The 12683-nt window shown below is 43.9% G+C and overlaps 1 protein-coding gene across 3 annotated transcripts in view; it reads right to left on the bottom strand.

Moving 5' to 3' along the window:
* Window positions 1–1485: 1485 nt before the first annotated feature.
* SHROOM2 (shroom family member 2) overlaps window positions 1486–12683 on the bottom strand; it is a 290675-nt gene continuing 279477 nt past the window's right edge. For all 3 annotated transcript variants that reach the window (XM_033948357.1, XM_033948356.1, XM_033948358.1), the window contains 2 exons: window positions 11624–11896; window positions 1486–4867 (listed from right to left, as the gene is read on the bottom strand). In XM_033948357.1, coding sequence (XP_033804248.1) covers window positions 4601–4867; window positions 11624–11896 — 540 coding nt within the window. In that variant the 3' untranslated portion in view covers window positions 1486–4600. The remainder of the gene's footprint in view (window positions 4868–11623; window positions 11897–12683) is intronic.

The following is a 12683-nucleotide window of genomic DNA, read 5'->3' on the forward strand; positions in this document are numbered from 1 at the left end:
TTAGCGCAGGGAGCCTATGAGCATCGAGAGCAGCACATGGCATTCAGTGCAGATTCCTGCGCTAAAAACCACTATTGTGGTTTAGTAAAAGGGGAGGGGGTATATTTGTCTATTTTTGTATAGTTGTTACTGAGGTGACATTGCATATTTTAAAGTCATCTGCCTTGACCTCTGATAAAAACCCCGAATACAAATGATAATTAACATTTTTTCTGCGTACAGTGTGCTTTTTAAAATTTTATTGTTTGTAGATCATTTTGACTTGGTCATTTTAAAAGTAGCTTGCAAGCCAAAAAAGTGTGGGCACCCCTGTTCTAGCATATGCATGCAGTATCCCTTAATTGTTTTCTTTGAAAGCATTGTGCAACACAACATGGCTTTTCTTCAGTGCTGGCTTCCTTCTCGTCACCCTTCCATACAGGCCATAATCTGTTGAAGTCTTAGGCAGAAACCTCTGTAGTTCTTGGAAATTAATCTTAGACCTTAGCAGTTTTGTTAACCCATAGCTAATTAATTTGGAGAGATTGAATGAGACAGTGTCATGGTGGTAAAAACTGTTTCTACTTAACAGTGGTGGACCTGAAAATGCTCCGAGGGCTATTCTCATTGAAATCTTCTTAAAGCCCTTCCCCTTAATAGGGAACTTTGAATATCTTTATCCTGGAGTTCATTTTGCAGTTCTGCATTTGGCATGTTTAGACCTTTGCTTCAAATGCCTTATACAACAGAGCCTGATTCTTCAATCAAGAGTTTTCAATTCAAATCAGCTACTGTGATTGGACATAGGTGGGCTCTATTTAACTTATGGGCCTGGTTAAAGAAAGTTTTGGAACCAGAGCTAGATTGGGTGTGAAGACATATAAAAGGTAGGCTTTTTCAGTTTCATAATTACTTTTTGGATATTTCTAATATTGTTCTTTCATGTTGATAGTGTAAGGTTACGCATTCTGAATTGTATTTTTTAGACTTCTAAGGGTATGAACACTTTCAAGGCATTCTAAATGTCAAGGGAGTGAACATATCCTGTGTTATTCATTCAGACTTCCTTCAATTCCTCTACTGTTGGATTTCCTACCTAACATATTAGACTAGCTTAAATGTCATTTCTCAAGCTGATATTTACATTTGCTTTTTATTACACTCCCTTGAAATGGTTTTTATCTTTGCTATTATTGACCAACCTGTATTCTCAAACAATTGCAGAGCTCTGAAAGCAACACCCAGAGTCATGGCCAGTCTTAAATGTTATCTTTCGGCCTCTGACTCAACTCCTGCTCGCAGGCCAATGGAGACATTCATTCCAATGGATCTGAACTTACACTCAACCTTACATATATTGTAAGGTAAGATGGTTCTTTTTTCATCAAGCTAAAAATGCCCAACCAGCAAATATCATCTGTATTACATAATCACAAACATCAAGAAAAAACCCCAAAACCCTTGAATTATAGAATCACTCAAATGAAATGTACCAAAAACACAATATCCTGAAACAGCAACTGAAGGATTTAATTTTTGTAAAGTCAAGCAAAATGATCTTTATATAATTCAAGGCTGGAAACCTGTACACATTTTCACATTGGGCAGTAATGAGAAAGCCCTACAGATAATTTTTTACTATACAGAGGACCCGAACCAGAACCAATAGATGCCTAACACAGATTAACAGCAGGTCTAAAAACAAAATATGCCATATAACTATTTTTTTAAAAATTTACATATAGTGCTGACAGTCATAGGTCTCTCTCTTAAAAAGACTTTTCACCTTTTAAGAGAGATCTATGAGCATGTTGGTTAAATAAGACAGGATGCACAATACACAGCACCATGTGAACAGGATAAAATGCTGATGTGTTCTCAGTGTAATAAATGGTGAATAATATTAGAGTACTGACTTTTTTAACAGGTGCATATTGAAATATCAGGATTCACATGTCACATACACTTGGCATTAGCATAACCACAGTATTAAAAGTAAGACACTACAAAAAGCTGCAGAGACAGGGCAGACCAAACATTGCAGCTTAGCTAAGATAATTTCCAATGGAATGTAACAGTTCTGCTGGTGTATCACATACCATAACATGGGAGGTACGGTGATTGACGATACGCACATACAGACATCTACTGAGGGCTTGCGCACATATATTTGCAGTGATTTTGTTCTTGCCCCTTCCTGAGCCGTTTTGACCGCCTTGTAAAGTTCTGCCATATGCCACAATCATGTTTGCTTTGTGTTTGTTTTTCTCTAGCACCCACTGATCTCCCCTTTTACTGCTTAAATGCCCAACACCTGTTCTTCTAGGCTGTTTATGCCGAGCAGCTGGCTAGCACAGAACACCGCTATCATAAATGAACTAAGTGTTTGCAGCTGCCAGGCAGAATTATTCAGTTTCAAGTGTGCTCACGGGTCCCAAACAGCATGGAGGACTTCCATCTGCTGTTAATAACAGAAGACTTGCAAAATTTAGTTGTCAAATAAAGCACTGTGCATTAGGTAAGAAGGGAGTCCCTTGTATACAACTAACAAGTCCCATCTTCCCCTACCCTAAGAATGAGAACTCATTTACCAAACAAATGTGGGATAGAAGGTTGAGTTGGACAGAGATCCCAGGGTGGGTTTTGAACTCAGGTTCTGGGTACAGTAGGCAAGCACCCTACCAGTTGTACCATATGGCCCATTAGATAAGAGTGTAGCTGTCAGATTTTTGTTCTGCATTGAAAAAACATTAACAGTCTCTTTTATCAGGCTGCACTAGAGATTTTTTTTTTTACATGTGCTAAATGCTCCAAAGTTTATAGAATTCCTATGAGCATCGGAGCATTTACTTTGTCAACCTGTGCTAAATCAAATTTTGATTCTCTGGATTTGGTACCCCTCTGAAGGTCAAATGTTCTGCAGTTTCAAAATTCAAAGTAATGAAATTAATGGGGAAGAGCTGGACTCATGGGGAATCATTTCTATTAAGCTTTTGATTTGGGGAAGATTTTGTTATGAATGGCGTCTCAACTTCAACGCAGTTTATGAGTCCAAAATAGAGAAAAAAAAAAGGTTTTCGTGGTAATTGCATATCTGAAGCCTAGACCTTAAGAAGATGGAAAATAATTTGTTCATGAAATGAGCTGAACAAATACTAATGTGTATAACTATGAATGCAATATTGTGATGCTGAAATTAGATTTAAAAAAAATGGAAAAGGCAGTTAATGCCTTGCACCACATCATTTATAAGGAAAATGAAGAGTGAAAAAAATTGCTCCGATGATATAAAACAGAAAAAAATCTCATCACTCCCGTAACTAGAAAACAACCACACCAAAAATACATCATACATAAAATATAGTTATCGTGTAAAATACCTGTCCCATGATTATGGGCTCCCAGGGGAACAGGTAGGTTGCAGTTATATAGCAGAACTATGGCAGGTTGAATGTCTTAATTGCTTTCAACATACCAGAGGTAAATTATGTGCTTATTATAGTGGGCTAGGGGAGAGATTCATGCAAGGCAGTAATGTGCATGATGGAGGAAGTGGGTTAGGGATGGGGTATGAAAAAGATGCTAATTTCTGAATTTCTTTTTCCTGAACTACCAAAAAAACATAAGTCACGTTAAAAGGATATTATTTTAAGAGCACAATTGCTTTGGGGTGGAATGTGATGCTGGCATTTTGGAGAACTGCTGGGTGCTGGCACCAACACCAACAGTGGATTGGGCGCACCACGTCCTGCCTCTCAGTCTGCCCTGGGTAATAAATATATAACACTGTTCCTTTTCTGATATCACATTCAGCAGGCATCATGCAGGACGCATTCCACATTAATCTCAAGCTTCCAACCTAGAGGTGGGCATGTGGGTTCCACAAGTGCAAAGTGCATGGGGTCAAGTTTGCTAAAGAGAAAAACGCTATTCCAGATTGCTATTTATTTGTGCTCGAACCAGATTACTTTTAAGTGCATCCCTTCACCTTAATGCATTTGGTTTATGTTTAGGATCATGTTTTGACTTTGTGTCAACTAGCTGTTTTATTGCCATTCCCTGTATGGTGACATGAAAGAAAAGGGATAAATAAAACCACAAACTGTTTTATGGTACAATAGGGTTTATGGAAGAACTGCACCCCAGCAGGCAGGGGCATAATGACAGATTAAAATAAAATTAAATCCCCTGCAATGTGCATTTAGCTGCCAAACTAAAATCCTGCCCCCTGAGCACCTTCTATGCTATTAGTCACTGATGAAGGGGCATTAAGGCAGTCTATAAAGTCTCTGTAAGATGTATCTAGAGCTTAAGATACAACTATAACTTTTCTTCCCTCTATAACAGGACTTTACAATAAAAGTGAATTTTCAGCTTACATTCGGTTGTCTCCCCTTTGTGGGAAATTCATAAATGCTCAGGGAGAAATATACACAAGAGCTTATGCTGCGGCATTAAAATAGTGTTTAAAAAATTAAATACATCATTCAAACAAGCCAAAATAAAAAAAAATAAAAACAACAAATTATTGCTACTGTGATAGTCTTTTTCCTCTTGTTTCTCTTCTCTGTATACGAGAACCAGTCCTTAATGCAAACTGTTTTAGCTCTCAGACCATTTCTTATTTGGTCCTGTCGAGAGGGAGACTGTCTGTTAAGCACTTCAGTTGCTCTTCCCCAAGCTTGATTTTGTCTTCCAGCTCTCGCTGTTCAATGATAAGAGCCGACTTCATCTTCACAAAGTGCTCGTAGTCAGCTAGGTTCTCTCCGTTCAGGTAACTCGCTAAGATGTCAAAGACAATGCGCTCCCTGCGATCCAGATTCTCCTTCAGCTCCTTGGCATCCTCGTGCTGTCGAGTGAGCAGCTTCTGCTTCTCCATCAGTGTCCGCTTGAAAGCAAATAAAGATATACATTTATAGACTATTCACAGAACCCACTATTTCTGTGTACTTTATAGCCCTCTCCTCGGTTTAACAGCCTTTTTGGGACACCCCTCTCAACAGCTCTGTCATTTTCCTGCATCCACTTCCTTTCCAGTGCTGAGTCTTCCTCTGTTCAGTTGTTCACTCTCTCCCTAAAATCTCCCTGCCACATTCTTCTTTTTTCACATCCCAGGCCAAATGAGAATAAAAAAGAAAAGATTAACCGTCCACTGTTCAGAGCTATTTAACCAGCCAGGAACGTCTCTTGGCTCTTTAAATAGTGTTAAGCTGCCTAAGCTGCCTTTGCATGAGATGGCCATTGAACAGTGGTATAAGTAAGGGGAGGGGGCAGGGAGGCAGATTGCATTGGGTGCCATCTTCACAGGGGGGGGGGGTGCTGGCAACTCTCTTGCCCTCTGCCCCCCCACACCTCTTTAAATGTTAACCAGCGCGAGCAGCATCTTCCACTCGCTGCTCATGCAGACTCCCTTCTGACATCACTTCCTGGTCACAGGACCAGGATGTGACATCAGAAGGGAGCCAATGCTGGCACGAGCAGCGAGTGGAAGATGCTGCTTGCGCCAGCGAACATTTCAAGAGGTACAAGGGGGGGCGTGCGCCCATGCAGTGGGGAAGAATGGGGGGGGAGGCGCACAGCACAACAATGTCGGGTGTCACCGCCACAAGTGCCAACCTCCCTCGCTACACCACTGCCACTGAATATTAGCTCTTAGCAGCTAGCTGATAGTAGGCTATGTCATGTGACTTAGACAGTAATCTGCAAAATTTAAAGCGCTAGCCAGCTAAGTTTAGTGGTTAAATAGAGCTGTATAAATAGCTGGTCGATCTCTGGCCACTATAAACTTAGCCAACCAGCGCTGAATATCGACCCAGCCAACTACACAGCCAAACGTAAACTGGCTATTCATTGCTGACCACCAGAAATGGCCTAGCATTCAATATCCAGGCTCAGCACTGTCCATGGGAGTCAGCCTGGCTGAATATCGGTCCCTAAGAGTACCTAAAGGATGCCTCTCCCAGCCATGACGCCCTGCAACTAACTTGAAACTGTGCAATTTGGAAACAGAAGGCTTTCTGTGTATAATGAGCCTTACTCCCCCATCTTTTTAATTAACTAGTCATCAGATTAGTACCACTTCTGGTTCATCTATTTCTCAAGCATATTGGTTATAAAGATCAGGGCCGCCATCAGGGCAGTACTACCAGTCCTGCATTCAGGGGCCCGGAGCTGACAGGGGGCCCGGGCTCCCCCAGGGTCCTAGGCAGTGTTCTAAGGCAGGGGCACCAGTAGTTCGCCAAGGCAAAGTGAGTCGATCACCCAGGACTCATTTTGTCTTGGCGATCTAATCTATCGGGCCGATCAGTCTTCCTCTCCCCGACGTCAATTCTGCACTCGGAGAGGAAGTTCGGGCCAGCCAATCGCTGCCGGGCTGGGCGGAACTTCCTCTCCGACGGCAGAATTGATGTCGGGGAGAGGAAGACTGATCGGCCCAAAGCAGGGAGAGCATGCGTCAAGGCATCGGCTTTGGGGCCTGTTATCCATTGGTGGGTCCTGTTCCCCGATGGCAGCGGCAGTGGCAGTGGCTTGGGGAACGGCAGGGAGAAAGAAAGAAAGGGGGGCAGGCAGGGAAACAGAAAAAAAGAAAGGGGGCATGAAGAGAGGAAGAAAAAGTTGGGGGGAGGGAATGAGGTGTGGAGGAGAGGAAGCATACAGGCTGAAAGTAGGGAAGAAAGATTGGATACACAGTCAGAAGAAGAAAGTGCAACCAGAGACTCATGAAATCACCAGACAAGGTAGGAAAAATGATTTTATTTTAAATTTAGCAAAGTGGAGGCAGTATTACCACAGTTTTCAAAGGAATTTGCCCAAATAACTTAATAGTTAACTGGTAAATTCCCAGAGATGAAAACTTCCCTTCACTTACTATGCACAGTTCTGAATTTATATCTGCTGACTATATTTTACAATATGGTCCCCTTTTACTAAACCGCAATAGTGGTTTTTAGCGCAGGGAGCCTATGAGTGTCAAGAGCAGCACTGGCCATTCAGCGCAGCTCCCTGCGCTAAAAACTGCTATTGTGGTTTAATAAAAAGGATGGAGGGTATATTTGTCTATTTTTGTATGGTTGCTACTGAGGTGACAATGCATAGAGTCATCTGCCTTGACCTCTTTGAAAAAAACCCAGAATAGGAATGATAATTAACATTTTCTCAGCGTATAGTATGCTTTGTGTTTTTTAATTTTATTGTTGGTAGATCATTTTGACTTGGTCATTTTAAAGTAGCTCACAAGCTCAAAAAGTTTGGGCACCTCTGAGCTAGAGCGTTGAAACTGTGTATTTCTATTTTATCCCCCCTTTTACAAAACTGTGGAGCGTTTTTTAGCGCCAGCCGTGGTGGTAGCAGCTCTGATGCTCAGAATTCTATGAGCGTCAGGGCTGTTACCACCGTGGCTAAAATCCACACTACAGTTTTGTAAAAGAGTGAGGGGTTAGTTTGTGATGACATATTCCATACTAGGCGAAGGTGTTTTCTGTGTTCTGTGTGTTCGAAAGACATGGTTTTCTGTTAGGATTGACGGTGTAGGATTGATCTGTGCTGGTCTGGCTTGTTTAGTTTTACAATGGGTGTATTGATGTACTGCTCACTGCAATATGTAAGATGCTGCCTTTTCCTAGGTACTCATGTGTGACGTGTGGTTTGTTACTAAAAATCATGTTTTTCTTACAGATGGGGGGGAGGGCAAAAAATGATAGGCCCCGGGTGTTACATATGCTACGTACGCCACTGTATGTAAAGATACCAGAAAGCTGGCGTAGCAAAAACTTTAAGTAAATTGTTATTCTTCTGAGTATTTAACCCTCCCACAATCTCACGGGCACTCGTTTCAAGTTTATTGAGATTTTGATTTAAACGTAATATCAAATATTTTCAATGCGTATAACAAAAATAAATTTGGGGAAATAAATAAAACCATTTGAACAATAAACATACAAACATATCCATAGATGATTAAAATTACATAAGGAGTACAAGGATAAACTACATTTGTTTAAAAATGCGTTCTCCGCGCCTGCTCATAAATTTGTTGACTGGAAGGATCCAGCAATGTGGCCAGATGCCATTCAGGACAAAGACAGAGAAAGAATCATGCAATTTGGATTAATGATGGAAGATAATTTAAAGCAAATGGCACAGTCTATGAGTAAAGATCTTGACGGACGTTCTTTTTATGAATATCTCCTCTATGCCAAATCACCCAATGGACGTGAGAAGATTTTAAGGTACTGGCTTAGGTGGAGCATTAGCAGAAAAGTATGTGTGTATTTGGCCCATGGAAGAAGGGGGGGTGTCGGGGGGGGGGGGGAAGGGGTGCGTGGGGGGCCCAATAGGATTGCTCAGTAAGGGGCCCAGAAATTTCTGATGGCGGCCCTGATAAAGATAGATAACCGGTGGGTTAATTTACTATTTTGTCAACCCCGCTCTGCTGTGTGGTACTCAGTAGGTACAGATTATCATTTGAAACGAATGTCATCCGCTAACAGGAGTGAGCACTATGCACATATAGCCTGGATTCCATATGAGGCGCTTTCAGTTGTGCATGCAAATTTGGGTGGGTGCCAGTGTTCCCTCTAAGCGGGCGGGTGTTGTGAGCAAACTTTTTTCACTGTGAGCTAAAAATATCGGGCGCCAGCAAGTTATGAGCCAAATAAATATGTTGCTTTCTACCACAGAACTTCCTTACGTTTGTATGGAATCTATCCCCTTTCAACTTTAGAGAGTGCCCTCTCGTTCTCCCTGCCTTAGCTACTAAGTCTATTCCCTTCAGTACCTTGAATGTTTCTATCATGTCCCCTCTCAATCTCCTCTGCTCAAGGGAGAAGAGGCCCAGTTTCTCTAATCTTTCGCTGTACGGCAACTCCTCCAGCCCCTTAACCATTTTAGTTGCTCTTCTCTGGATCCTTTCGAGTAGTACCGTGTCCTTCTTAAAGTACCAGTGCTGGACGCAGTACTCCAGGTGAGGGCGTACCATGGCCCGGTACAGCAGCATGATAACCTTCTCTGTCTCTTCAGTCCAGCATCTGCCCCTTCCATTCACTGTCTGTCTTTCCCTGCCATCTCTCCTCCTGCCCCCCCCCACCCCCCAATTTGGTCTAGCATCCATCATCTTCCTTCTGTTCCCCTCATGGTCTGGCATCTCTATCCTTCCCTCCCCCCTGTGGTTTTTAGCATATCTCTCTTCTCATTTCCTCCACTCAGATCTGATCATTCTCTGCTCTCTCTTCCCTTTTCTTCTCTGGTCTTCCTTCTCTATTTTCTGCCTCCATCTAAATTAAATTCTTTCTTACTATTTAGTCCCATTTCCCTCTTTTCACTGTGTCTACACACAGCTTGTCACCCCTTTCCCTCACCCCTCCATTATCTTACTATTTTCTTCCCCCTTTATTTATCTCCTCCTTCCATCCAGTATGTGTTCTTTCCCCACTTCCATTCAGCATCTGCTCTCCCTTCTCAACTGACATCCATCTGCCTTCTGCTCTCTCTCCCTTCTTCTCACTTCCCTCATCTGTCCCCTTCTCTCTCTCTCTCCTCTCCTCCATTCCATCATCTGCCCCCTCTCTCTCTCTCTCCCCCCCCCCAACTTCCATCATCTGCCCCCCTTCCCCTCACCTTTGTGGGTCACTTTCTTTCCCCTGAGGGTGGCTCATGTCACAGGGGAAGCTTTGGCCGAGCAGAACCGCTTGATTGACAGTGGAACTTACTTGATTGATGTCGATGCTGGGGCCCGTTGCCGTTTGAAGGAAAAAAAAAAAGGTGGAAAAAAGGAACCTGTAAAGGCGAGAGGAAGGGAAACCTCCAGGACAGCTGCTTTTTGCCCTCCTTCAGCGGCCCAAGAGTTCAGACCAGCAGCGGCAGCTCTGTATGCTTTTAACTTCGGCACAGAGCTGCCCCTAATCAATAGTTTAGCGCGGTTTCATGAGGCAGCCTCGGGGCCTTTGATAGCCGGCCCGCTTCGATGATGCGATGTGGGCCGGCCTAGCAAAGGCCCCGCGGCTGCCTTATGAAACCGCGCTAAACTATTGATTAGGGGCAGCTCTGTGCCGAAGTTAAAAGCATACACAGCTGCCGCTGCTGGTCTGGAGGTGCGGAGACAAGGCAGGAGGCAAACGCGGTGGAAGGCAGGAGTCCCGGCGAAGGCAGGAGTCCCGGCACAGCGACTACAACAGGAAGTTGCAAGTCAGCTGACGCCGGCCTTTCGTTGCGGCGGGGACCGAATCCTTCGCGGACCGGCAAGATTTTGTTTGCGGACCGGCGGTTGAAGAACTGTGCTCTACACTGTGTGCGCTGTGACGAGAAACTTGTGCGCTGCGAGGTAATATTTTGAGCGCCAGCGCACCCCAGCGCAGCTTAGCGGGAACGCTGGTGGGTGCCCAATTTACACACATAACTTGATTAATAAGCCAATCAGCATCAATAATTGACCACTAACAATTATTGACACTGATTGGCACATGCATTTTTTAGGTGTATTTTATGAAGAGATGTATTAAATTTTAGTGCATGGAACTGAAAAGGGGTGTGGCCATGGGAGGACCATGGGCATTCCAAAAATGATAGAATACGCCTGATCTGCACTTAAGCTAGGCACTGGGATTTACATCAGGTTTTAGTTGATGTAAATGGCCAAGTCTACATTTAGTCGCAGGTTCCAGCACCAATTCTTTAAACTGCACCTAAGGTTTATAGAATAGCGCTAAGCATTTTTTTCCACATCAATTTTTTGGGTGCCAAACATAGAATTTCCCCCATAGGGGGTAATTTAATAAAGAGTGCCTAAAATCTAGCACTGGGAAGATAAGCACTAAGGCTTAGATTCTGTAAACATCGCCTAAATCAGCCAGCAGCTAAAAAAATGGCACCGGCCACTTGTCAATCATGCTTAGGTGCCATTAACCAAATCATGGCTACTGGTGCCTAAGAAAAAACTTAGGCACTGGTAATGTAAGCCATGGTTTTAAAGGCCTACATTTCTGGCGCCTACGTTTTTGGAAGAATCGCAACAAATAGCACCTAAGGTCATCTCCGCCCCCTAACTATGCCTACTATGACCTTAGGCACTGCTAGGTGCCATGCTGTAGCCGTGATTCCAGCACCTACCCTCATAAGCACCCGCCGACACCTACTTTTTAAAAAAATGAGTTTTAATTTAGATATGCGCCCAGCCCAAGGTACAGGTGTGGTTAAGGGCAGATCATGGGTGAATCTTGGGCATGTTTTGTGTGTAGGTTCTGGTATTTAGTTCAAGAAAACCCTGGCATAAGTTAATTTTAGGTGCCGCTAGGCATGATTCTATAAATGGCGCCTAACTAAGACATAGGCACCGCATCCCTCGGTGCCTATGTCTTAGGTGCTGTTTATAGAATCGAGGCCTAAGTGTGTATAGAACATACTCTTAATAATGTTCGCTTTCATTTGAAAATCCAAAATGAAAACATTCTGGATGTCCACCCCTATTGCTCAGTATTCGACTGAAGACATCACTGAAACTATGGGAAGGACCCTGATCAATGTATTAGCAAACCATATCTATCTATTCCCTTTACTTTGTACCAGGTTGGCTCTTTGGAAGAGATCGGAAAGATCACCAATACATTCAGTTTCCCTAAAACTTCTGGAATCTTTGTAAGATTTTCTTTACCCGTTCCTCAGAAGAAGCGTTTTCATCCAAATTATTCAGTGCATTTTCCACCCGGGCCAGTCGACCGGAGAGTGACAGCAGCAGGTTGACCACTTTATCAAGGTCTCCGATGAACATTCTGAACTTGTCAAACTCATTGGGTTTGCACACGTCTTTCACAATGGCCTCCACTTCATCTCCAAGCACATTGTTCGCCTGAATGTCTTCCGAAAGAGTCTCCCGGGCTTCGCGCAGCACTTGAAGCTTTCTGCTAATGCTATCTATCAGTTCTTGCTGTGAAAATAAAACCAGAAAGAAATAATGAAGCAAAACCAGAAGCAGCAGGCTAAGCATTCCTATATCAGGGGATATGCATTGCTCATAAGGCCAGATTTGCTGAGTTTTGTACAAAATATTCCACGCCACCTTAGAGAGGCCTAAGACCCTGGATTGGCCCAGACGCTTAAGGTCCCTCCCATAGGAATGACCTAAGAGATCTAGCCAGTCAGGGCCTTAGGCCCCTCCCCAGTGCATCCCACGATGCACCGGGAAGGGGAAGGCCTGCCATTCTGTGGAGGCAGGCCTGCCGGCCAGAGGAAGTAAGCATCCTTACAGCCAGCCAACAAAAAAAAAAGGTACTGGTGGGGTCTGGGTGGGCTTGGGGTGGGGGTATGCCTGCAAGGGGGGATCCAGCAGGAGGGAGTGGGCATAATTCCTGCTGGGGGATGTGTCAGGGGAGGAGGGAGGAGGGTGTGGTGGCAGGAAGAATTGGGCACTCTGCCTGCCGCGGACATTCAGGGATGGGGGGGCTGGCTTCAGTGGTTCCGGCAGGAGGGACTGGGCATCCTTCCTGCCAGTCGTCTTCACGGGGGTGATATGTTCTCTGCCACGGCTGCTATACTGATCGTGGCAGGGAGATGCCCTTGCAGCGATCAGCTTAATGGCCGCGTCTATTTGAAATGTAGACCAACATTTTGTTTTCCTATATTTCAGGCACCTATCACAGCCCTAGGGAGATGCTTAGGGCTGCCTAAGCTTGCCTAAGGCGACTTATGGGTGAAACCAAGCCCATGCCTAGCCT

The sequence above is a fragment of the Geotrypetes seraphini genome, chromosome 6 (assembly GCF_902459505.1).
Source record: "Geotrypetes seraphini chromosome 6, aGeoSer1.1, whole genome shotgun sequence".
Classification (NCBI taxonomy): Eukaryota; Metazoa; Chordata; class Amphibia; order Gymnophiona; family Dermophiidae; genus Geotrypetes; species Geotrypetes seraphini.